Genomic DNA, 26,286 nt, shown 5'->3' with positions numbered 1-26,286 from the left:
TTCAAATGAATATGTTATTTGTTTCAAAAAATATATACCTTGCTTGCTTTATTTAAAAAAAAACACCCCCCACAACCCCCCCCCCAAAAAATGGTTTATATGCCTACTGTGTGTCTCTTGGGGGAGCTTCCTTCCATGGTATAACAATTTATTATTACTGTATTATTATTTATTAAATTTGTATATCGCCGTATACCCATAGATCTCAGGGTGGTTTACAACAATATAAAAACCACAAAATGCATAATAAAAACCAGAACAGAAACAAACCAATTACAAACCCTTCCACAACACATTTCAAAGGGCATTGGATGTCAATCAACCAAAGGCCTGACTGAAGAGAAATGTTTTCGCCTGGAGCCTAGACATGTAATGAAGATGCCAGGCAAGACTCCCTTGGGGAGAGCGCCCCACAAGTGGGGAGCCACCACAGAAAAGGCCCGGTCTCGTGTTGACACCCTCCGGACCTCTCATGGGGGTGGCACATGAAGAAAAGCCTCAGACGATGATTGCAGGGTCCGGGACAGTTTATATGGGGAGAGGCGATCCTTGAGGCATTGCGGTCCTGAGCCGTTTAAGGCTCTATAGGTCAAAACCAGCACTTTGAATTGGGCCTGGAAACTGGCAAGCAGAGCAGTTGGGCCAAGATCAGCGTAATATGCCCAAAACTGTCTTGCCTTGGCGAGTAACCTCTAAATCAACTAACCCCTGTGTTGCGAACTCCAGACTAAAGACAACAGCGGCAACATAGTTTTATGACCACTGCTCCTTAGAAGTTGACTGTATACATTTCTGAGTTGAACACTGAGGAAGACCATGTCGAAACAGTGTCATTGGACAGATCACTGTCTATTATATTTGCTATTATTTGCATCGACAGATATCGTTAAGCATTCAAAATACAGTATATCACTGGATGAATATTCTTTTTGATACTATATGGACTGTACTCTTGAATATCGCTTCGCTGCAACTTATAAAGATATACATATAAAGATATACATTTATGCCCTCGTTTTTCATCGGTCCACGTGTTGCCGCTGTTGTCTTTGGTGAGCAACCTGGCTGCCAAATTCTGTACCAGCTAGAGTTTCCAGAGAGTAAAAGCCTGGAGAAGAGAAGGTTAAGGGGTGATATGAGAAGGGAAGAGAAGGTTAAGGGGTGATATGATAGCCATGTTCAAATATATAAAAGGATGTCATATAGAGGAGGGTGAAAGGTTGTTTTCTGCTGCTCCAGAGAAGCGGACACGGAGCAATGGATTCAAACTACAGTACAAGAAAGAAGATTCCACCTAAACATTAGGAAGAACTTCCTGACAGTAAGAGCTGTTCGACAGTGGGATTTGCTGCCAAGAAGTGTGGTGGAGTCTCCTTCTTTGGAGGTCTTTAAGCAGAGGCTTGAGAGCCATATGTCAAGAATGCTCTGATGGTGTTTCCTGCTTGGCAGGGGGTTGGACTGGATGGCCCTTGTGGTCTCTTCCAATTCTATGATTCTAAAAGCATTCCTACTGAACTTTATCTCCTTGACCCGGAAGGTACACCCCTCCAGAAAGCCCCTATTAAAAAGCCCCTCTGGCACTCATCAATCTCCCCACACCACTTCTGCACCTCCAAGCCCGAAATCCTGAGAATTGCTACTGCAGAGAGGCGATGTGGTGCTGCACCAGTTGAACTCTCAGCCAGTTACGCAACTGTTTCAAGGCGTGCTAGGTGGCCGAGGGAGGAAGGAACACCTGTCCTGTGTGTTTTCCGAAACTGGTTGTGGATGCCCCAGGCTACATCCCAAGATGTGTTTTCTGGAAGTCTCATAGTTGCTTCATTCCTCGGGTGGGTCCACCCAGTGCTTCCCGTGCTAAAAAAATGTTTAGGGGTACTCTCATTTTTCCTACTCGTATTGAAATACTGCCTTTCAATGAGACCAAACTTAAGATTCACAAAATGTTTAGGGGTATGTGTACCCCTGCGTGCCCCCCAGAAAAAAAGCACGGGTACACCTGCCTCGACCTTTCCCTCCAGATTTGCTTTTCTGAGCTGAGTCCATAAGCAAGTGATTCCCTCGCACATCCCTGCCGGCAGCATGAATATTTGATAGGAGATGAAATATTAAGACACTTTAAAAAAACAACAACCAGCCCCACCCTTCTGCCTTCCTTCCAGTGGTTTTCTGCTCTGGGAAGAAGCATCTGCCAGCCTGCCTTGTTTTTTTGCTCTCTCCTTAACCTTTATTTCCCCTCCTTTCGTCTCCCAAAGAGAGGCGGCTTGTGTCTGAATGGTTTTGGTTTTGCAGAAATAAAGAAAAGTGGGAGGTTTCGCTTCTGCTTCGGGTGTCAGGATGTGTGTCTCAAGTGGATGCGTGCGAGAGAGACACCCATAGCGCCTGGAGCAATAGCAGAAGAGGAGGGAGAGCGCAGAGGAGAGGAGGAGACAGATGAAGACAGTCTCTAACTTCAAACAGAGAAGAGGAGAGAAGAAGGACAATAGGAGCCTCCCCTTTCTCACAAGGGCTTCAGGTGAGACCTGGGTCTGTTCTGGGCAACGATGCCTCTTCACTGCCGTGAAATCCTGCATGATGTGCGCTTACCTGGGAGTAAGCTGGGAGTAAGCTGAACGCAGGGGGACTCTGCTCCCAAGCAAACATGCCTAGGATTTTTTTGCAGAGCAGTCCTGTGTCTACTTGCTAGGAAGCAAATGCCATCCAGCAGAGAAATGCTCATTTTTCTCCTGCCCAAACGTGCTCGCCATCGCACGGTGTGTGAGCCTGGCAGGACTATAGCATGGCTGAAACAACTTTTATATGAGAGGACACAGGTGAAGGAAAGGCAGAGCTTTTGAGAGTTGGGGTTTTTTTGGGGGGGAGGGGGGGTTGTTGTTACCAATGTGCTTTGTTTTGGGGAGGGTGGGGTGGAGGGGGAGAGTTTGCTGTGTTTTGCTTTTACTTCCTGGTGCCTTTTAGGACAGGTGGAAATAAACAATAGGAGACCTCTAGGATAAAATGCTTTAGCTAAAAAGTCTGCTACGCCTACTGCAGAAAAAATAAAATAAATAAAAATAAAAACTTAGTTGGTCTTTAAGGTGCTACTGAATGAATTTTTTTATTTTACGCCTACTGCTGTAAGTCAGCCGTGGCTCCGGTGTTTGTCTTCCTGATGCTATTTGCGATATTGAATTCTTGAGTTGAAAAAGCAGGATTAGAGGCGGAAAGTGGGCTGGCTTTTTAAAAAATATGTGTGAAATTAAATTGCAGTCGTGACGGATTGGAAAACAAGAGGAAAGGGGAAAAAGGACAAAAATAGGGAAAGTGACGTTTTACACGTTACAAGTAGGTAGCCGTGTTGGTCTGCCGTAGTCGAAACAAAATAAAAAAAATCCTTCCAGTAGCACCTTAGAGACCAACTAAGTTTGTCATTGGTATGAGATTTCGTGTGCATGCACACTTCTTCAGATACTTTTACACATGTACATCCTTGCCGGGGGTTGGACTAGATGACCGTGTGGGTGCCTTCCAACGCTGCTATTTCTGTGAATCTGCGATCACGTGCCTAAAGACTCCCCACAAACTTGGGAAGATTTAGGTCACCTGACTTGTCCTGCGAACCTCTGAGGGTTTTTTATTTTATTTCGTGGGTGCACATAAGTTAAACCTTGGAAGAGTTTTCCTTAGCAGGAGGGAAATGGTGTAAAGTTGTGAAGGTTTCCTCCGCAGCTTGAGTGCGTTGCCCCCAACTTTTGCGCCCTAAGAGAGGTGGCTTGTGGGAGAAGATCGGGACAGTTATGGGTCACCTTTTGTTGGTTCAGCATCTTCTCTCAAAAATGCCATGCTGCACTGGGGACGTTAGGTGCCCCTGAAGCTCGCTGTCACGCATTTGCCGGTGTGAGCTGCACGTACCCCAAACCCCTCACATCATCCCCCCAACATTACCAAGGGGGGAGGGCTATGAACCCCATGGCCTAAGGTGGTGTTGGGGGGGGTCCATCACCTGCCCCGTTTCAAAATAAACCGCAGGCAAGCGACACGTGTTTGTTTTGAGGCCTGTAAATCCTCTCAGAAGCCTTGCGTGCCTCTTATTTCTCTCCTTCTTGCTTTTCTTATGGTCTGTAATTCTTGCTTGCTTTCTGTTTATGTTTTGCTTTTCAAAGTCCCCTCTCTCCCTTCTGTGTGTGGAAAAAGGATTAAGATATAATTACGATACTAGAGGACATCCTTATTCTTTTTTCTACCTCTTCAGTTTCTTCTTGTGTGCTTATTCTCGCTTCTTTCCTAATGATATTCTTTAGATTGGTTTGGTTTTATTGTATTTTAGGTTGAAAAGTCTCAGTAACATCATGAGAGAGAGAGAGAGAGAGAGAGAAGCCTTGCGTGCCTCTCGCTGGCATAATGCGGAGGTTTGGAAATCCCACACACAGCTGGAATGTGTCTTATCATGCCCTGTGCCAGATAAACCTGCCATGTGCGGAAAAGCATTGCTGGGAATTTTATGGAAAACTCTTCCTGGAACAGTGACATGTCGGGTACTTGCAAAAGGTGCATAGCAATTGATAGGAGGGGCAAAAGAAATGTATTCTGTACCCTGGTCCTACCCTTGCTGGGCCAGACGGGTGGGGGCATTGTGTCTAACATTATGCGCATCATGCTTGAACCTGGCCGCTGAAGTATCCTGCTCCGTAAGCAGAAGAACCACTTTCGGAAGCTGTGTCCTTCCATTTCATTCCAGCCTGCCAGGGCAGAAGCGATGCCTCCTTATAAGTCTGTTGTTGACCAGAGGTCCAGAGCCTCTGGCATCTTCTGATTTGCCCCTGCAAGTCGCGTTAGCCTAACTCAGGGGTCAGCTACCTTTTTCAGCCGTGGGCTGGTCCACCGTCCCTTAGACCATGTGGTGGGCCGGACTATATTGGGTGGGAATGGGGATTAACGAACTCCTATGCCCCACAAATAACCCAGAGATGCATTTTAAATAAAAGCATACATTCTACTCAGGTAAAAACACCAGGCAGGCCCCACAAATAACCCAGAGATGCATTTTAAATAAAAGCACACATTCTACTCATGTAAAAACACGCTGATTCCCGGACCGTCTGTGGGCCAGATTGAGAAGGCGATTGGGCCGCATCCGGCCCCCGGGCCTTAGGTTGCCTACCCCTGGCCTAACTTCTGTTGTCTATTCTCCGACAACCTCTGGGTTAGATTATTGTAGAGCATTATACATGGGGCAGCCTTTGAAGATGGTTCAGAATCAGCAGCTGGTGCAGAATTCAGCGGCTGGATTGCTGATTGGGGAAAAACAGTCTCAACTTAAGAGAAGAAGAAGAAGAAGAAGAAGAAGAAGAAGAAGAAGAAGAAGAAGAAGAAGAAGAAGAAGAAGAAGAAGAAGAAGAAGAAGAAGAAGAAGGAAGAAGAAGGAAGAGGAAGAGGAAGAAGAAGAAGAAGAAGAAGAAGAAGAAGAAGAAGAAGAAGAAGAAGAAGAAGAAGAAGAAGAAGAAGAAGAAGAACCTATAACATGAATTCTGGCACAACAGTATTGGCTCACTTTTTACTGTACTCTTGTTTTTGTACTTGCTCTGAAGGTTTCTGTAAGTTGCTTTGAGTTTGCCTTTCCGAAATAAAGCAGCTCATAAATACAATAAGTAATGATGCTAATATGCAGTCCAGCTCTCACTGGACTGCATATTAGCATCATTACTTATTGTATTTATGAGCTGCTTTATGTGAGAGCTGGACAATAAAGAAGGCTGATCGCTGAAGAATTGATGCTTTTGAATTATGGTGCTGGAGGAGACTCTTGAGAGTCCCATGGACTGCTAGAAGATCAAACCTATCCATTCTTAAGGAAATCAGCCCTGGAAGGACAGATCGTGAAGCTGAGGCTCCAATACTTTGGCCACCTCATGAGAAGAGAAGAATCCTTGGAAAAGACCCTGATGTTGGGAAAGATGGAGGGCACTAGGAGAAGGGGACGACAGAGGATGAGATGATTGGACAGTGTTCTCGAAGCTACGAACATGAGTTTGACCAAACTGCGGGAGGCAGTGGAAGACAGGAGTGCCTGGCGTGCTATGGTCCATGGGGTCACGAAGAGTCGGACACGACTAAACGACTAAACAACAACAATATGCAGTCATGCCTGCCCCCAAGCAGGGTCCAGTGCACAGCCCTTTGCTGTTCCAGGCTATCGGGCTGGGCCAGCTATGGGGCAAGAAGAGTGGCCAGCCTGTTGGGGCTTCCGGCTTATAGGGACACCAGGTATACAAAATATTTGGATCTTTTCTTTCGCAGGGCCAGCCCAAGGCCATTTTGCTGGCTAAGGTAGAGGGCAGACTGCCTTTCCCCCTATGAAGCAACCCGGACCTTGAGACCAACTTATGAGGCCTTTCTCTGTGTGACCCCCTCCATGAGGGGTCTGGAGGGTGGCAACATGAGAACAGGGCCTTTTCTGTGGTGGCTTCCCACTTGTGGGATGCTCTCCCTAGGAAGGCTCACCTGGTGCCTTCATTACACATCTTGAGGCGCCAGGCGAAAACGTTTCTCTTCAACCAGGCCTTTGGCGGATTAGCGTTCTATGGCTTTTTAAATGTGTCTGTGGGTTAGGGGGGGGCTGTTGGTTTGTTTTGGTTTTGTTTCATTATGTATTTTGTGCTTTCATTTTGCATTTTTAGGTAGCGAGCTGCCTTGTGACCTTCAGATGGAGGGCAGTACAGTTTGAATGATGTGCTGTAAAGTGCCTTGGAGATTATAACATCAAAAGGCAAGAGCGAAATATAACCCGTTTATTGATTTGATTTGATTTGATTTATTTTATTTCATTCACAATAAATAGCAGTAACGTAATGGAACATAATGAGCCAGACACAAATCATATAGAATAATTAACAAATCGCCAGTAAAACAATTGCGGTCTATAATGCATCGTTAACAGAACAACTCAGAAAATAAACAGAACAGCCCAACTGCAAAAGGCATATTATGGGATTCACAAAGTAGTACAGTCTTCAAAATCTCTAAAACAACATCAGCACCCAAAAAATAAACTTAGCACTGTCGGATTCACCTACCCACCTCATGACTCATAATCTTCCACTCAATCCAGCTAATTAAAAGATTCATATACATAATTCCTGTGGCAGCAATTCCTTCCTGAAGGCTCCTAGGGCAGTACGAGCAGGTGGAAAAAGCCATTGCCTAATGGCCAACACAAAGTCTCTCCCCCCCCCCCCTCACAGTCTTCCCCCTGGAACCAGCTTCCTTGTTGATCTCACGTTTGTCCTGCTGCTGTTTCACCTGATTTGGCATATTATCGCAGCATTTGAATTGTGTTGCTTATGAGTTGCATAGAGGGCTGGGGTGGTGAAAGGTGGACTCCATCTTATGCATGTCTACTCAGAAGTAAGTTCCGCTCAGCTCAATGGGACAACCTGTGCGCAGCATTGCAGCCTCGTAAATGTAAAGAATAAAGGAGATTCACATATTAATAACTGCAAGGATGCAATGTTAGTGTTGTGTATTGAGTCAAAGGATTTTATATCTGTATTATTATTGTCTGTATTTGCATTAGGATAAAGTAACTGCCTTTTGGTTCCAGAGGGTACAGCTACTATTGGTTCATTTAAGCTGCTGTATTTGGATCCTCTGTCTTATTGGTTCCCTCCAAAAGGCAGCACTGTGATTGCCTGATATTGTTCCCTCCAAAATGTATCCCTTCCTAGCCAGTCCCCTGTCCCTATAAATGTAGCCTTCCTGCCCTCACAGTCAGTCTTGTTCACTTTAATAAAGAGCTGTTACTAGAGAACTGTCTCCAGCATGTTATGTCAAGAGAGCTGAAATCACAAACCCCACGTCACAACAACTGGCGACGAAGGTGGGATCCGGAATGCTGAGGAGCGGTTAAACACAACCCTGCCTCAGAGTCCGGATTGCAGCTGAGAACAAGACTCACTGGCCAGCTGAGAAGACGACCCTGCCCGCTAGGACAATGGAGAGTCCAAGGGTATTGGAGCCCTTCCAGCCATCAGAGCCCCACACCTGGGAAGACTACGTCGAACGCTTCGAGTTCTTTGCAGTGGCTCAAGGGATCACCGATGCCAGCAAAAGAAGGGCCACATTCCTGAGCTACTGTGGGCCTGAGACCTTCAAGCTGGCCAAGGCATTACTTGCTCCAGCGAAGCTGAGTGAGACATCTCTCAAAGATATTCTTGCCTGCCTAACAAGCCACTTGGCGCCTACTGAGACCAAGATGGCCCGGCGGATGGAGTTCCATAAGAGGCAGCAGCATGCTGGGGAGTCTGTATCCACATTTCTGGCTGAACTCCGGAAGCTCGCTCAGCACTGCGGCTTCCAAAATCTGGAAGAGACTCTCCTGGATCGGTTTATTGGTGGTCTGAGCAGCAAGAAAGCCAGAAGACGCATCGTGGCTAAAGAAGAGGTTACCCTTGCTTCAGCCTTGAAGGAGGCCACCGCCACGGAGAATTATGAAAGAGAGGAGTTTGATGCCAGTCGCAAGGCCACTAAGCCACAGATAGAAGTTGCGCATACCATGGACGAGCTAGAGGCTACTCCGAGCCAGAGCCCAGTCCGTGGGGTCGAGTTGGTGCGTCAGGCCTGCACAGTGCACAAAGATCGCCGAGGCAGTTGCCCAGGTTGTGGCGGAAACCATGAGCGGAAGAGTTGTCGTTTCAGGGATGCTATGTGCCGGACGTGCGGAAAGACGGGTCACATCGCCAGGGTCTGTAGATCGGCGGCGTCGGGAGCGACAGGAGCACCTAGACTGGAGCATCGCAGACTGCCCACAGCACCTCGTTTTCTAAAGGACTGCCACTACGTAACGGAGATCAACGGGAGGGCCGTGCAGTTCCCAGCGCAAGGCAAGGCACACGTCAAGGTGAAGATTGAGGGTCAGCAGTGCGACATGGAGGTGGACTCCGGATCTGCATTCACCATCGTGTCGGACCAGACTGCAAAGACATTCTTTCCCAGGGGTAAGTTGCCCCCTCTGGAGCCCTTCCCGGCAACCTTGCAGTCGTACTCAGCAGGCCGCATCCATGTTATGGGAATGTGTGCCGTGAGAGTACAGTTCCGGGACAAACAGGCTGTACTCAAACTGGTGATTGCGAAGGGCAGTCGCCCCAGTCTCCTGGGCACTGACTGGTTCCCCGCCCTGGGACTGAGTATCTCAGGGCTTAATTCAATCCAAACCTGCCCTGAGATGAGCGAGGCATTATGCAAGGAATTTGCTGGTCTCTTTAATGGAAAACTGGGTTGTTATAAAGGGCCCCCAGTTGACTTTGAGTTGGACCCCGGGGTGGCCCCAATCCGACTCAAACCAAGGCGAGTGCCATTTGCACTGCAACCCAAGATCGAGGCAGAGCTGGATAAATTGGTCAAGCAGGGAGTTCTCTCACCCGTGGACTCTGCTAAGTGGGAGACTCCAATCGTCACGCCCCTTAAAGCAAATGGGGAAGTCAGGATATGTGCAGATTACAAATGTACTATCAATAAGGCACTCAGGGGAAACTCATACCCCATTCCAGTCATATCACATCTGTTGGCTAAACTGGCTGGGGGCAAGGTGTTCGCCAAAATTGACCTGGCACAAGCTTACCAACAGCTGCCAGTAACCCCACAATCAGCGGAAGCACAGACTATTGTCACACATAAAGGGGCGTTCAGAGTTAACAGATTACAGTTCGGAGTTTGTGTGGCCCCAGGGATTTTTCAAGGGCTCATGGAACGCCTGTTAAGGGGTCTGCCGGGGGTCTTGCCATTTTTTGATGACGTTTTGATTGCTGGAAAAGACCCACAGGAACTGGTTGCGCGTGTCCGTGCAGTGTTGCTCAAGTTCAAGGAGGTGGGGTTGCAACTGAAAAAAGAAAAATGCAGTTTTGGGGTGCCAACTGTGGATTTCTTGGGGTTTAAAATTGATGCATCAGGCATCCACCCCACAGATGCTAAGATTAAGGCCATCATCGAGGCACCACGACCACAGAACAAGACGGAGTTGCAGTCATTCCTGGGACTTATTAACTTTTATCATTCATTCTTACCCCAGAAAGCTTCGGTAGCTGAACCATTACATAGACTTTTGCAGAAAAAGACTGTGTGGCGATGGGGGCGGGAGCAGCAGAAGGCTTTTGACTCCTTGCGAGAAATGCTGAGTAGCAGGAGCGTCCTTGCTCATTATGATGAGTCGAAGCCGCTGGTCCTGGCATGTGATGCCTCTCAATACGGCCTGGGGGCTGTGCTGAGTCATAGGGAACCGGATGGGTCGGAAAAGCCCATCTCTTTCTATTCCCGTACGTTGTCACCCACGGAGCGCAACTATGCTCAAATTGATAAAGAGGCACTAGCGATTGTGTCAGGAATCAAAAAGTTCTATGATTATTTGTACGGTCGCCATTTCTCCATTGAAACGGACCACAAACCACTGTTAGGGTTGTTCAACCCAAACAAACAAACGCCACAAATTCTCTCCCCCAGAATGTTGCGTTGGTCAATATTCCTGAATGGGTTCCAGTACACCTTGACCCATGTGCCGGGGAAACAGTTGTGCCACGCTGATGCGCTGAGTCGATTGCCCCTTCCTGGCGGGAGCAATGAGGATCCTGCTCCGGCGGAGCACATTATGATGCTAGAAACACTTCCGGGGGCTCCTGTAACAGCTACTGATATAGCTGAGAAAACGAGGAAAGATGCTGTTCTCTCCCGTGTGCTCACTTGGGTGGGGAGGGGGTGGCCAGGTGGTCCGCATGAAGAAAAATTCAGGCCTTATGCGACAAGGCAGCACGAATTGTCCATGCATAAGGGTTGTCTCCTATGGGGAGATAGGGTGATCATCCCAGCACCACTGAGAAACAGGGTTCTTGAGACGCTTCACATGGGACACCCAGGAATGGTCAGGATGAAGTCGCTAGCCCGATGTTATGTGTGGTGGCCTGGAATGGACCAGAACATAGAACAATGGGTACGAACATGCAAGGCATGCCAAGAGGTGCGGCCAGAAGTGGCCAGAGCACCAGTCCACTGGTGGGAGCAGTCCAGGACTCCCTGGAGCCGGCTGCACATAGATTTTGCTGGGCCATTCCAAGGGAAGGTCTTTTTGGTTATCGTTGATGCATATTCCAAATGGTTAGAAGTGGCAATGGTCCCTAGCATGGCATCAGCTGCCGTAATCAAGGTGTTGAGGCAGCTGTTTGCAACCCACGGGTTACCTGAGACCATTGTATCAGATAATGGGGCAGCTTTTGTATCCCAAGAATTCAGGGCATTCTTGGCTGATAACTTCATAAGAGGGGTCACATCCGCGCCCTTTCACCCATCCTCCAATGGGCAGGCTGAGCGCATGGTACGAACAGCCAAAGAATCCATTGCGCGCTTAATGGAGGGTAACTGGTCGGCTCGCATTGCACGAATGTTATTTTTGCAGCATGCGACGCCGTGTACTGCGACGGGCAAGTCGCCAGCCGAGCTGCTCTTAGGTAGAAGACTGGTAACGGTGCTGGATTATGTCCACCCAGATAAAATGCCAAACCGTAATTCAAGAGCAACCCCCCAGGATGAAACTGACACAACAAGGTATCTCGCCCCTGAAGATCTGGTCTGGGTGAGGAACTATTCACGAGGTCCGCGGTGGGTGGCCGGTGTGATCACCCGGGCTAGTGGACCTGTGTCCTATTATGTGACCTTGGAAAATGGGCAAGTTTGGAAGAGACATATAGATCAGCTGAGGCGCCGGGCGCTCAGCAGGGAGGAGTCAGATAATTCATCCCTGGCTAATGACGCACAGCTGCAAGACCAGAGTGAAGATGGCCCAGAGGTGCAGTCACCAGGGGCTTCAGCAAATGAACCAGGGTCTGCTAGTCCTCAGGATGACGAGGTACAGGTAGGGGACCCTGAGATGTCTGGGACTCCATCTGTTCCTGACGAAACCCCTATAGCAGCCCCTCCACCACAGGTAACACCCAATCCAGAACCTGCAACACCTGTTGTCAGGAGATCAGGTAGAAGTTGTAGGACCCCACAGTACCTGAGGGATTACGTCTGCTGTGCTCACTAGGGGGGGAGGGGTGTTGTGTATTGAGTCAAAGGATTTTATATCTGTATTATTATTGTCTGTATTTGCATTAGGATAAAGTAACTGCCTTTTGGTTCCAGAGGGTACAGCTACTATTGGTTCATTTAAGCTGCTGTATTTGGATCCTCTGTCTTATTGGTTCCCTCCAAAAGGCAGCACTGTGATTGCCTGATATTGTTCCCTCCAAAATGTATCCCTTCCTAGCCAGTCCCCTGTCCCTATAAATGTAGCCTTCCTGCCCTCACAGTCAGTCTTGTTCACTTTAATAAAGAGCTGTTACTAGAGAACTGTCTCCAGCATGTTATGTCAAGAGAGCTGAAATCACAAACCCCACGTCACAACAGTTAGGACAGGAGCTTTTTCCAGGGGGAGTTTCACTGTGACTGACGGCACCAAACCCTCCCTTGCCCATTATTTTGTCTTGGTGCTCTAATCCTGCCAGAACCGCCTTCTTCTGAATATACCAGACCTTGTTGCCAGTTGTGCTTTGCCCAGGTATTGCAAAGCTAGTTCGTGCATTTTCATGAGGCAGGGGGTGGGGTGGGGGAATCACAGCTGATGCAAGATGGAGAGCGGCAAACTCAGCCTTATGTATTTTTAACAGTTTGGCAGGTGCTAAGCACCACAGGCGTGCAAAACCAGATGCCCGCTGTACTGCCACTTACGGAAAGACATTAGCCTCCTCTGGGAGATCCTTCCAGGTATCGATCAGCCTGGATGGCTCAATTGCTTAGAGCAGGGGTCTGCAACCTGCGGCTCCGGAGCCGCATGTGGCTCTTTTACACCTTTGTTGCGGCTCCGGAGCGGATACGAGGGGAGGAGGCATCCGAGCCATGCGCCGCCAGAGCCATGCGGCGGCGCCCGCCACGCTCGCCAGACACTTGCACGGTGCCCACCGCCGCCGGAGCACACAGCTGTGGCAGCGTGCTGTGCGCCGTATACGGCGCCCGCCGGAGTCCACAACTCTGCTGTGCGCGTGCGCTGTGCAAAAAGGACGCAAGGTGACGTTAGCAGCCCGGGGAGCGTGGTCGGCCCCCTCCCTGCATCAGCCCCTCCCCGCCGCATTTCTGCAGCCAATAGGCTCACGGGGCGGGGGCGGAGTTATTATTTTTTTTAAACGGGCGTGCTTCTTCCCGCCCAGCAGCAGAAAAGGCTTGCGGGCCTGGAGCGCGTGTTTGCTGCTGCTGCTCCTGCCTGCGGCCTGCCTGTGGCCTCCTGCCGTCCTGGTCAGGAGATTGAGGCAGATGTATTAATCAATGGGTTGATTCAATATGAGGAAATTTTTATAAGTTCACTTGATGGGAGCAACACACATGAAACCATACAGGTGTCCTAATAAGGGAGTCAGAGTTTTGCCCATTCCCAGTAATCAAGGCAGCCCAAACTCATAAGGCAGTGGTTGCTGGTGCCCATTCCCAGTCATAGCTGCCAAGTTTTCCCTTTTCTCACGAGGAAGCCTATTCAGCATAAGGGAATTTCCCTTAAAAAAAAGGGAGAACTTGGCAGCTATGTTCCCAGTAATCAAGGCAGCCCAAACTCATAAGGCGGTGGTTGCTGGTGCCCATTCCCAGTAATCAAGGCAGCCCAAACTCAAAGTTATTTTTATAATGACGAGGATGACATTGGGCCCTCATTATTCATTATTATTTACATCAGGCACTGATTATGATTTATGGTATACTGGGGCCCTGATTAATTTTCTATGGCATTTTGGGGCATTGATTATTGGGCATAGCAAATTTTGCTATGGGGCCCTCTGATTTCTAATTACGTCCCTGTTTTGCGGCTCCCAGTTTATTTTTTTTCTTCGGAAACGGGTCCAAGTGGCTCTTTTTGTCTTAAAGGTTGCAGACCCCTGGCTTAGAGTGTGGTGCAGATATAACGGCAAGGTTTCAGGTTCGGGACAGCTGCGTGTTCCTATATTGCAGGGACGAAATGATCCACGGGGCCCCTTCCGGCTCTAGGACTGTGGGGCCTTCTGGTTGAAGTATGGTTGTAACCAGCCGGGGGGGGGGCAGGGGTTAATTGAGAAAAATCCTCTTTTGGGATTCAGCTTCCTGTTGATTTGGTTGGAGATGGATTTTCTGCAAGCCCTGCCAGCAGAGGAAAGGAAAAAAGTCTGCTCCTCATTCACATTAGGGCACTAAATGGGCACTTAGCAACGCAGGGTGAGGCCAAATCCCATGGGTTGATGTAGAGCTTGATTCAGTATTTCCTAAACATACTGCGTCTTTTTTTCTGAATTAACATTCGATGCACACATTTAATTCTTATGCTGAGAAGGGTTTCTTATACAGTGGAACCTCGGTTTATGAACACCTCGGTTTACGAATTTTCGGTTTACAAACACCGCGGACCCATCTGGAACGGATTAATTCACTTTCCATTACTTTCAATAGGAAAGTTCGCTTCAGTTTATGAATGCTTCAGTTTATGAACAGACTTCCGGAACCAATTACACCCATGCTTCGGGTTAAGTACGCTTCAGGTTGAGTACTCCGTGGACCCGTCTGGAACGGATTAATCCACTTTCCATTACTTTCAATGGGAAAGTTCGCTTCAGTTTATGAACGCTTCAGTTTAAGTACTCCGTGGACTGTCTGGAACAGATCAATCCACTTTCCATTACTTTCAATGGGAAAGTTCGCTTCAGTTTATGAACGCTTCAGTTTATGAACAGACTTCCGGAACCAATTGTGTTCATAAACCGAGGTACCGCTGTATAGGCATTTTGTGTTTCTTAATAATAATAATAATAATAATAATAATAATAATAATAATAATAATTTATACCTCGCCCATCTGGCTGGGTTTCCCTAGCCACTCCGGGCGGATTCCAACAAAATATTAAAATACAATAATCTATTAAACATTAAAAGCTTCCCTAAACAGGGCTGCCTTCAGATGTCCTCTAAAAGTCTGGTAGTTGTTTTTGTCTTTGACATCTGATGGGAGGGCGTTCCACAGGGTGGGCGCTACTACCGAGAAGGCCCTCTGCCTGGTTCCCTGTAACTTGGCTTCTCACAATGAGGGAACTGCCAGAAGGCACTCAGTGCTGGACCTCAGTGTCCAGGCAGAATGAAGGGGGTGGAGACACTCCTTCAGGTATACTGGACCGAGGCCGTTTAGGGCTTTAAAGGTCAGCACCAACACTTTGAATTGTACTCAGAAACATACTGGGAGTCAATGTAGGTCTTTCAAGACCGGTGTTATGTGGTCTCGGCGGCCGCTCCCAGTCACCAGTCTAGCTGCCGCATTCTGGATTAATTGCAGTTTCCGGGTCACCTTCAAAGGTAGCCCCACGTAGAGCGCATTGCAGTATTCCAAGCGGGAGATAACTAGAGCATGCACCACTCTGGCAAGGCAGTCCGCGGGCAGGTAGGGTCTCAGCCTGCGTACCAGATGGAGCTGATAGACAGCTGCCCTGGACACAGAATTGACCTGCGCCTCCATGGACAGCTGTGAATCCAAAATGACTCCCAGGCTGCGCACCTGGTCCTACAGGGGCACAGTTGCCCCATTCAGGACCAGGGAGTCCTCCACACCTGCCCGCCTCCTGTCCCCCACAAACAGCTTAGAGCATACGGAGGCAAAAGCCACTTCGTCAGAGGATGTCTGTGTTTGTGTCTGCTCAGAATTAATCTAAATTGAGTCTGGTGGAGTTCACTTCCACATAGGACATAGGTTTGCGGCCTAATTTATTATTGTGGTTTTATTAAAACGAGCATTGTTTTTGAACAGTTGTGAGCCGCCTGGGGGTCTGTGTTGTGACAGGAAACATGATGCTGAATGTGCATCTGGCCCATGTTTTCCCAAAAGCAAATTCTACTTGATGTGAATAGGGGCAAGGCCGTCTCCCCTAGTTGCTCAAACATAACCTACAGTGGTGCCTCGCAATCCGCGAGTCAATTCGTTTTGTGAAAAATTCGTCTTGCGAATCGCGGTTTCCCATAGGGATGCATTGAAATTTCTTTTTTTGCCCATAGGAACGTATTAATTAAATTTCAACGCATTCCTATGGGAAACCGCGATTTGCAAGATGAATTTTTCGCAAAACGAATTCGTCTTGCGAGTCACCATAAGATCACAAGACGCATTCGTCTTGCGAAAAAATCGTCTTGCAGGGCATTCGTCTTGCGAGGTACCACTGTATTTGTTTGAGCCAGGCAGCAGGTCATTGATGTTGTCGATGTCACACTAAGGTGGCAATAGACTCGGGGGTGGGGGTATTCTTTAAGTATTTAGCCCTCGTAATTTCATATAGCTTACAGTACAACTTAGAATGAACAGTGTCCTCAAATGACTGACATCCACAGATATGGATTCTCTGGGGATGTTTTTCTATCGAACTTCCTGGAAGATGGTTTTCATTGTCTGGAATCTCAAGGCTACAAACGCCATGCGAAGGGCAAGGGGAAATGATCTCAACCAGGCAATCAAATGCAATAAAATAAATTAAATATGGCCCTGGTTTTATTTCAGCTCATTTTGTAGCACGGGACAAGTTGGCCTCTGTCCCTTCACTGTAAAACGGAGACTATATGACCGATCTGTCGTGAAGGCAAACGAAAGAAAAGCTTGGAAAATGCTTATTGGTTTATGCATTCAGGGGCTGGGGGGGGGGGGCATGCAGCTAGTCCTCATTAACTTGAAGATGAGCTGGCAATAAGATATAAGATATCTTTATTGTCATTGTCCCCTTGCGGGAACAACGAAATTACTAGGTTGTTACATCCACTCAGATAAAGCATTCTGCATAATCAAAAATTACAAAACCTAATTAAAAACAGTAAATATAATACAAATAACAAATAAAATAAGATGACTTCAAAGTCCAGGCACAAACAAATAAAACATATAGCATTCCAACTAGAATGGGGAATATGCCAAATGTTGGGTAGATTGCTGATGTGCCCCATGTTTACCCAGCAGATCGCCCATGTTGAAGATCTAGGTTGGGGTTTTATCCTGTCTAGAGGGAATCATAGAATTGTAGAGTTGGAAGGGACCTGAGCGTCATCTAGTCCAACCCCCTGCCATGAAGGAATGTCATGCTGTCAAGAAGACACTCCAAGGGTCCCTATTTTCCAGGGACAGTCCCGGATTTACAGAAGCCGTCTCGGTTTCTGATTTGATCCCGGAAAGTCCCACTTTTCCTTAGGACGTCCCCATTTTCATAGGAGAAATGATGGAGGGGATGGAGTTATGTGATTCCCGAGCCAAGGAGATAAGTCACTATACAACCTTTAGAAGACACCCGAAGGCAGCCCCGTATAGGGAAGGTTTTTTTTTTTTTAAGTTATGTTTATATGTGTTGGAAGCCGCCCAGAGTGGCTGGGGCAACCCAGTTAGATGGGCAATGTATAAATAATAACACTGTTATGGAGTAGGACGTTCCAATTTCCATCGGGAAAATGTTGGAGGGAATGTCTTTGAATGTCAGTTGCTGAGAATGGCTAGAGTATGGGTAGGCATACTAAGGCCCGGGTGCCAGATCTGGCCCAATCACCTTCTCAATCCAGCCCGCAGACGGTCCCGGAATCAGCGTGTTTTTACATGAGTAGAATGTGTGCTTTTATTTAAAGTGCATCTCTGGGTTATTTGTGGGGCATAGGAATTCGTTCTTTTTTTTTTCCTTTCCAAAATATAGTCCGCCCCCCCCCCCCCAGGTCTGAGGGACAGTGGACTGGCCCCTTGCTGAAAAAGTTTGCTGACCCTTGCCGCTAGAGGGTCATAGAGGTCATATGCACAGGATCTGCCATTTTGGGAATAGGATGCTGGCTGGCTCAGGTGGGCCTCTGGCCTGATCCAGCAGGCCACGTCATGGGTCCTTATCTTCCCTCTCTCTTCCTCCAGCTCCTTGCACAGGAGGCAGAGAAGGAAGAATTGCACTGGCTTCTAGCCTGTGGCTTCTTTTGCACTATGAACCTATCCCAGCAACTGGGGTAGAATGGAGGGAGGAAAAGTTTGTAACTATAGAGAAGAGATTTTTCTCTCCTGTCCCCCTCCAGCCATTGCCAAGGGGGAGTGTCAGATGCTGTTTTCAGAGATGCCAAGCGCACTGTTTTGTCTCCTGGCCTGCGCGACTGTTTAGTTTTGCCACCCATGCAGAATTTAAATTTATCCCCTTGGCCGGTGGCCAGGATCGGAGGTAGAAAGCCTTGGCGGGAGGGGAAAACTCAGCACCATTGTGTCTGTGCACTTGTCACATGAGGCATATCTATGCGCTGGAACTCCACCGGAGAGCAGCTTCATGCGTGCATTGCATGAAAAATGGCCATGTGTGACGAAATTCGGCGCCTTTCCTCCCAGGGGAACAGGCCTTGGCACACCAGAGACAATTGCCTCTTGGCGCCAGGGTTTGTGAGCTCAGCAAGCCTCCTAAAGTCGCAAGCGGGAAACCTCTAAGTGCAGGAAAACTGTGCCAAAGAGCATCAGGTCTATAAAACCTGCAGTCATGAAAAGGTAAGTACATAAGGGACTGTCCATTTGCTGACCTATAATAACAATAACAATAACAATACTAGAATAATAATACTGTAGTAGTAGTAATAATAATAATAATAATAATAATAATAATAATAATAATAATAATAATAATAATATATTTATACCCCGCCCATCTGGCTGGGTTTCCCCAGCCACTCTGGGCGGCTTCCAACAAAATATTGAAATACAATAATCTGTTAAACATGAAAAGCTTCCCTAAACAGGGCTGCCTTCAGATGTCTTCTAAAAGTCTGGTAATTGTTGTTCTCTTTGACATCTGGTGAGAGGGCATTCCACAGGGCGGGTGCCACTACCGAGAAGGCCCTCTGCCTGGTTCCCTGTAACTTGGCTTCTCACAGCGAGGGAACTGCCAGAAGGCCCTCGGCGCTGGACCTCAGTGTCCGGGCAGAGTGATGGGGGTGGAGACGCTCCTTCAGGTATACTGGACTGAGGCCGTTTAGGGCTTTAAAGGTCAGCACCAACACTTTGAATTGTGCTCGAAAACGTACTGGGAGCCAATGTAGGTCTTTCAAGACCAGTGTTACGTGGTCTTGGTGGCCGCTCCCAGTCACCAGTCTAGCTGCCGCATTCTGGATTAGTTGTAGTTTCTAGGTCACCTTCAAAGGTAGCCCCACATAGAGTGCATTGCAGTAGTCCAAGCGAGAGATAACTGGAGCATGCACCACTCTGGCGAGACAGTCCGCGGGCATGTAGGGTCTCAGCCTGCGTACCAGAAGGAGCTGATAAACAGCTGCCCTGGACACAGAATTGACCTGCGCCTCCATGGACAGCTGTAGGTCCAAAATGACTCTCAGGCTGCGCACCTGATTATAAATAATGCTCCAGGACAGGATTTTTCTGCCACCTGAAATTTTCAAGAGCACTGTGGGACTGCTGGAATTTGTTAACAAGAAGCTTGTTTATGTGTACAAATTATACAGCCTGTATACCAAGTGGGAGGAAATTTAGCATTATAGTCTTTATATACCGTAATATATAAGGAAGACAATTGGCTGGATCCTAACAATCAGTCCTTTTTTGGGGGGGGGGGAATGGTGGGGGAAATCACCACAAAGCTTGTTTGTTTGTTTGTTTGTTTGTTTACTGTGAGGCCAGATACAGTGCCACCCCCACCCCACCTCCGGGCAGTCAATAAACCTGAATAAACTCAAGCAGGCAATGATCTGGTTTGGAAATGACCACAACTTTATTGTGGATTTTTGGCTCAAGCATTGGGTTTACGGTATATCCGTTCCAGCCCCCGCCCCGCCCCCAGACACAAATAGTAATTATTTAATTTTTAAAAGGTAAGGGAACTCATTTCCCTGGAGTTTTTGCTCCCCCATAAAATCCTGCTAAGAACCATAGACTCATCAGCTTGACTGATATGTTGGCCAAAATGTCTGCTAAGTATCTCCTGCAAAGATTGGAGGGCCATTATGCAATACCGGTGGTAGTAGTAGACCAGGCAGGTTTCAAGGAAAGGAATTTCCTTTGGTAATTGCTTCTCGCTCAACCATTTGATAATGGGAAGCCACAGCAGAACCTGCCCAGCTTTTTACAGCTTTTATTGACTTAATTGCTGCTTTTGCTTCCATAAATAGAAGTCATCTCTGGGATAAATATTGATTCGAGACTTTAATTTTTAAGTAGTGTGCTTCAACACACAAATGCGTCCGAAGGTTCGAACAGGCTCAAGTCGTACTCTTGCAGAAGAGATTCCCACATCCAAAGAAGCCCGAGAAGGCTGTGGTTTGGAGCCAGTGCGAGTCCTACTCAGAGTAGACCCACTGGAATGAATGGGCATGATTCACTTACCCTATTAATTCCAGTGGGTTTACTCTGAGGAGGCCTTAGTTGGCTACAAACCCGTGTTGTAGCTCCATTTTAACTTTTATATTAGCGATATAGTTTTGCGTAATCAGTACTTTTCACATGCCTAAGATTCTGGGCCGGCCTCTAAACATTGACGCCGGTGGTATGATTTCATTCTCGCCATTGCAAGTTGGCGCCAGAGGATTACAGAGACCGTTCTGTGCTGTCCTGGCAGAAAACGACCTAGCTATTAAGAGTGCTAAATCCTATGCCACTACTGCGGCCCGTGTTTTGTTAGCCCGAAAATGGAAAACGAGCGAGGTCCCAACTGAAGAATGGTAACCTAAGCTGACAGAATATGTGCAGCTTACAGACTTAACATATAGAATAAGAGAACAAGAAGAACATACATTTAGAGAAGATTGGAAAACGTTTATTGAATATATGGTGGGAAATTGTGTGCACTTGAAAGCGCTGGCAGCATTAAGATAAATTCAACAGTGTAAATAAGTTTTGATGGCTGTAATAATGGAATACTGAATGGTTTAGTTTTTGTAAAATATGCAGGGATTTATGATATGCAAAATGAACCATGGGAAGAAGATGGCACGACCCTGAAGTACTATGAATGGGATGATGTTTGCCATCTTTAATTATTATTAATAAGGATTTTTATTTTCCATCCCGTTCCTCAGCCCTACCGAGCCTCACTTTCCCCTCTGCTCTTGCTTTCCAGGAAGGAGATGAAACCTTCCCGGTGTATCACCGTGGCTACTGCTTTGCTGAGTCTGGTTGCCCTCAAAGCCTACATTGAGTGGAGTGTGGAGGAGGCCGAGAGGGTCCCGACTCCTCATGGGGGGCACGGCGTCACGGCCCAGCCCTCCAAGGACGACTTGCCGGCCTTTACCCTGCAGCGCTTCAACGCCTCTTTGCATCAGCTGCGCCAGAGCATCCCGCGGACAAACGCCTACTGGAATGAAAAGCAGCACCATATTTTCCAGGACTTGGAGTACGGGCTGGTGAACACTTCATGGAACGACTGTTCCGCCGGGCCCGAGGCAGCAAGCCGGGTGGCCAAAATCAGCGACTTCAGCTCCTATCCGGACCTTTACAAGAACTTCCTCCTCTACGACGAATGCCGGAACTTCTCTCTCTTGATCAACCAAGCAGGCAAATGCTCCGGCACCAAGAACCGCACTTTCCTGCTCTTGGCTATCAAATCTCTGCCGGGGAATTTCGCCGCCCGCCAGGCCGTGCGGGACACGTGGGGGGGCGAGGGCGAACCCGGAGGGTTGCCGGTCCGCACCGTCTTCTTGCTGGGCACGGCCCAGAGCAGCTTCGGGCCTCGGCTCCAGCGCCTGGTGGACTACGAGAGCCGGAGCTATGGCGACATCTTGATGTGGGACTTTGAGGACACCTTCTTCAACTTGACTCTGAAGGACTTCCTCTTCCTCAGTTGGACCGCGGAGTATTGCCGGGACGTGCGCTACATCCTCAAGGGGGACGACGACGTCTTCATCAACACACCCAAGGTCTTGGAGTATCTGGGGTCCCTAGACGCCAACAAGATGCTCTACACGGGCCAAGTGATGGCCAACGCTTCGCCGTTCCGCGTCCGCCGGAGCAAATACTATGTCCCTGAGTCGTATTATGTGGGGCCTTACCCGTCCTATGCGGGGGGTGGGGGGTACATCTTCTCGGGGCCGCTAGCCCGGTGGCTCCACCTCATCTCCCGACACATCGCGTTCTACCCCATCGACGATGTTTACACGGGCCTTTGCTTCCAAGCCCTGGGCATTGTCCCCGAGGCGCACCCGGGCTTCCTGACCTTTGACATTGCGGAGAAGGACCGCAGCGACCCTTGCGTCCACAGCAGGCTGCTGCTGGTCCACCGCCGCAGCCCCCAACAGACCCTCCAGCTGTGGAAGCAGATCACAGACCCAAACCTCAGCTGCTGAACGATGGGAGTCAGGAACAAGGGGTTTGAGGCGCTTCCTGTTGAGCGCTGAAGGCAGACGTGGTGCAGCCTTTTGTGTCTTTGTTGGACACGAGGACCTCCTGTGTGCAGTTAAGGGAGGGGAATGACCTCCTTGAAAAGTCTGTGTGTGGAGAAAGGGCCACTGCCTTCGTATTCTGCTTGGGCACTTCCTAGAGGCAGGGGCCTGGCCACAGTCGGAAACCGAATACTGGGTCAGAGGGGCACCCTCTTCACTAGGCCTCTCCTTAGGTTTCTGTTTTATGCCTGCTCTGGGGTGGCAGCATGGAGAGAGGATAAATTGGCAGGTTGCGCAGTGAGCAGCCCTGTAGAAAGCAGAGGACCAGAGGGGCATTTTTCTGAGTTGTTCGGAAAGGGTGGTATCTCAGGGGCAGGGGACATGTCTGGCTGTGTCAAGGCCCACCTTCAATCTCTTTGCCCGGGGTGGGGGGCCCTTTACTGCCAGAGGGCCGCATTCTCTTCCGTGCCATCTTCTGAGGGGCCGCATGCCAGCGGTAGGTGTGGCCAGAGGTACAAGTGGGTGGAGCAATGGATGTAAATTTGGCCTTTTTATAGGAGGCAGGTTTCTACACAGACAGACACCACCTATCCTCCTTCTGGACAAGTAAAAGGTGTGATCAGAGTTCAAGGAGACATTTGTGGAATCATGGAAGAGTTGGAAGGGACCCCATGGGTCATCTAGTCCAACCCCCTGCAATGCAGGAATCTCAACTAAGGCATCCATGACAGATGGCCATCCAACTTCTGCTTAAAAGCCTCCAAGGAAGGAGGGTTCACCACCTTCCAAGGGAGACTGTTGCACTGTTGGAACAGCCATTTGGGGGTGTGAAAAGGGGCCAAAGTGGGGTATGGCTTGGAGACAGGGGGTATGACTAAGGGAGAGTTCTTCCTGGTGTTTAGTCGTGATCTCCTTTCTTGTAACTTGAAGCCATTGGTTCGAGTCCTACCGTCTAGAGCAGGAGAAAACAAGCTTGCTCCCTCTTCCGTGTGGCAGCCCTTGAGATACCGTGTTTCTCCAAAAATAAGACACCATCTTATATGTTTTTTCCCTCAAAAAACAACAACACGGTGGCTTATTTTCAGGGGATGTCTTATTTTTTTTAATTAAGTATGGTACAGTTTAACCTACAAGGTTAAACTGCCTATCACTATGGCTTATTTGGGGGGTATGGCTTATTTTTGGAGAAACACGGTATTTGAAGGTGGCTCTCATATCTCCTGTCTCTTCCTATCCAGGCTAAACATACAGTACTCAGCTCCCTCATCCATTCCTCATAAGGCTTGGTTTCCGGACCCTTGATCATTTTGGCTGTCCTCCTCTGCACATGTTCCAGCTTGTCCATATCCTTCTTAAATTGTGGCACCCAGAACTGGGCACAGTATCCCAGGTGTGGTCTGACCAAGGCAGAATACAGTGGTACCACGAGTTCCGTTGATCAAAACACTAGACTTCTGTTGATGCAGCCTAGAATAGCATTAGTATTTTTATTTATTTATTTGCTGCTGCATCACATTGACTCATGTTAAACTTGTGCTCCTTTTTCACACGTACTGTTAGTAAACCAGGTGTGTCCCCTGCCATCTTATATTTGTGCATCTGGTTCTTCCTGCCTTAAGTGCAGAACTTTACATTTGTTCATATTGAAATTAATTTGGCCCAGTTCTCCAATCTGTTAAGTCTATCTTATTGTGTGGGGAACAAATCTCCAAGCTGCCATTGCCTTTAGAAAGAAAGAAACCTAAACATGCATAGAGGGATGTGAAATTAGGAGGGAGAAATTCTATCGCAACAGCTCAATGTTAGGGAATGATAATTTTCAGATTTGGAAGGGCAAACAACTCAGTCTTTCAGATCGCCCAGGTTAAAAAATATTTGGAGGATTAACACTTGCTATACACTTTTTCCGGTATGAAAGTCTGCAGCCCTACCAGGGATGTCGCACTGATAGATTTCCTGCAATGGCAAATGGTTTGATTAGATGGCCTTTGAGTACTTACCAGTACATTTCAGGTGCTTGTCAAATTTGCTTTCAATCAATCAAACTCTTTGATCACACAGTGGGATTCTGTACAGCTCATGTACCAGAGCTGGCTCAGCTAATCAGAAATATTAAAAATCCAACATGCAACTTGAATGCAGTTTTCTTCCTGCTGAAACAAGGAGGGCTGCAGACATGCACAACCACTCGGATCTGAAGGCTGACATCTTTAGCAGGATAGTACTTGGGACACATTGAAAAGAAGCAGGTCCAGTTTTTACAACACTTGCTTCAGAAAGACTTACCGTAAGTGTTGTGGAAACCTCTGCCTGGTTCACACCTGTCTGTCAGGCTGCTTTTAAAGGCTCAGGACATGGGCCGAGTAAGAGTGGTACTGATTCTGGGTTGGGCTCTCCTTCCTCACCTTCCTCACCCCAATGCTGGATCTGGCTGGGTGGATCCTGCTGATGAGTTCTGTATTATCTGACATGTTTTTCCCACTACAAGCATTTCCCCTCTACAGTCCTCGATCTCCTAGGTCCAAGCACTGGCAGAGGAAAGGGGGTGCGGTGGATGTGGCCTGGCCCGGATTGTCATCCAGGGGGGTTGACATCACCTTCCCACCCCCCCTGGGACGCTCACCCTGCCCCTGCATGTGGCTTGCCCCGCCCCCGGGTGCCAGAGCACCTAGCTCCGCCTCCGGGCCCAAGGCACGCAGAGAAATTGGGTGAACAAAGGAGCCCAGCAAACTTGTCTGTGCTATCGGCCTCCTAGTGTTTAAATACACCTTAAGGAAAAGTGTCCACCTTCATCAATGGCAAAAAAATAGGTGTGTTTTATGAAATCACAGGCTATTAATTGCTGCCTTCTTGGCTGCATCTTACACAGAAATTTGAGCAAGGTTCGTGTGTTTCCATGTGATTTATTTAAAGAGCAGGGAAGACTATTTCTCCCAGCTGCAGTGATGTACAGATATCATAATAAAATATGCCTCAGGTGCTGTGTCTTGATCATGTGATTCATGTCTGCCATGGTTGGAAGTTAAACTTGTTGTTGCTCTTTGGAAAGTATTCACAAGTGCTTTTAAAATACCAGGCTAGTAACCTAGTGCTAAACTATTATTTTGCAGCAAGGCAGTGGTTCCTAAACGATGGCGCAGCAGGGAGGCAAGCTGTTTTCAGTGTTGTGTTTTATAAACCAAAAAGTCTGCCTTTTGGCTGGGGCAAGCAGCTGAGGCAAAAAAATGGAAGGGCGACGGGTCGTATCAAAGGGACAGAACAGGCTTGTAGGCAGGAAAGCAGATGGCCAAGGAATCTTTAGTGTCCTTCCACATGATGGCTGACAGGTGGTAAAACGAGGCAGTGAGCAAATAACAAGTAAACTAGGAAAGTATGCTGTGATACAAAATTTTAAGGAACTTGCCCTAAGATGTTGAAGATGATGGATTCTGTACCTAGTACCCGTTTCCAACTAAGTTCTACTCAGACAAGAGCCTCTGAAATTAATAAATCTGCATTAGTCATGGCCATTAACTTCAGTAGGTCTACTCAGAGGAGGGCTGGCATTGGATGCGACCCTATGGCGCTGTAGTGCAACTGTAGAATATTCTAGTTACAGGTAGGTACTGTGTTGGTCTGCCATAGTTGAAACAAAATTAAAAAATTCCTTCCATTAGCACCTTAGAGACCAACTAAGTTTGTCATTCGTATGAGCTTTCGTGTGCATGCACACAAAAGCTCATACGAATGACAAACTTACCGTAGTTGGTCTCTAAGGTGCTACTGGAAGGATTTTTTTTATTTTGTAGAATATTCATCACAGTCAGGGTGAGATGAGATGAAGCAGCTAACTTTGCTCTACCGCAGTTTTAATCATTCTAACATGAATTCATCAGGGCTCAGCTCCACAGCTTGTTTCGATTTAGGGTGCAAGCCCTAACTCCTGTG

At 47.9% G+C, this 26,286-nt stretch overlaps 1 protein-coding gene across 5 annotated transcripts; it reads left to right on the top strand.

Annotated features, from left to right (window-relative positions):
- The first annotated feature begins 2,374 nt into the window (after positions 1 to 2,374).
- B3GNT8 (UDP-GlcNAc:betaGal beta-1,3-N-acetylglucosaminyltransferase 8) lies at positions 2,375 to 25,350 on the top strand. Of its 5 annotated transcripts, none has more exons than XM_088672684.1 (3): positions 2,375 to 2,512; positions 6,654 to 6,742; positions 21,102 to 25,350. In XM_088672684.1, exon 3 carries the CDS (start codon positions 21,109 to 21,111, stop codon positions 22,321 to 22,323), a length of 1,215 nt encoding a protein of 404 aa, XP_088528810.1. In that variant the 5' UTR covers positions 2,375 to 2,512; positions 6,654 to 6,742; positions 21,102 to 21,108; the 3' UTR covers positions 22,324 to 25,350. The 5 variants fall into 5 exon arrangements, with proteins under 5 accessions (XP_088528810.1, XP_088528813.1, XP_088528812.1 ...); XM_088672686.1 differs by lacking the exon at positions 2,375 to 2,512 and adding an exon at positions 2,689 to 2,810; XM_088672685.1 differs by lacking the exon at positions 2,375 to 2,512 and adding an exon at positions 4,304 to 4,524.
- The last annotated feature ends 936 nt before the right edge of the window (positions 25,351 to 26,286 follow it).

This window comes from Zootoca vivipara, chromosome 6 (genome assembly GCF_965207765.1).
Source record: "Zootoca vivipara chromosome 6, rZooViv2.hap1.1, whole genome shotgun sequence".
Classification (NCBI taxonomy): domain Eukaryota; kingdom Metazoa; phylum Chordata; class Lepidosauria; order Squamata; family Lacertidae; genus Zootoca; species Zootoca vivipara.
The sequence above is the reverse complement of the archived record's forward strand: the minus strand, read 5'-3'. Positions and strand labels throughout refer to the sequence as shown.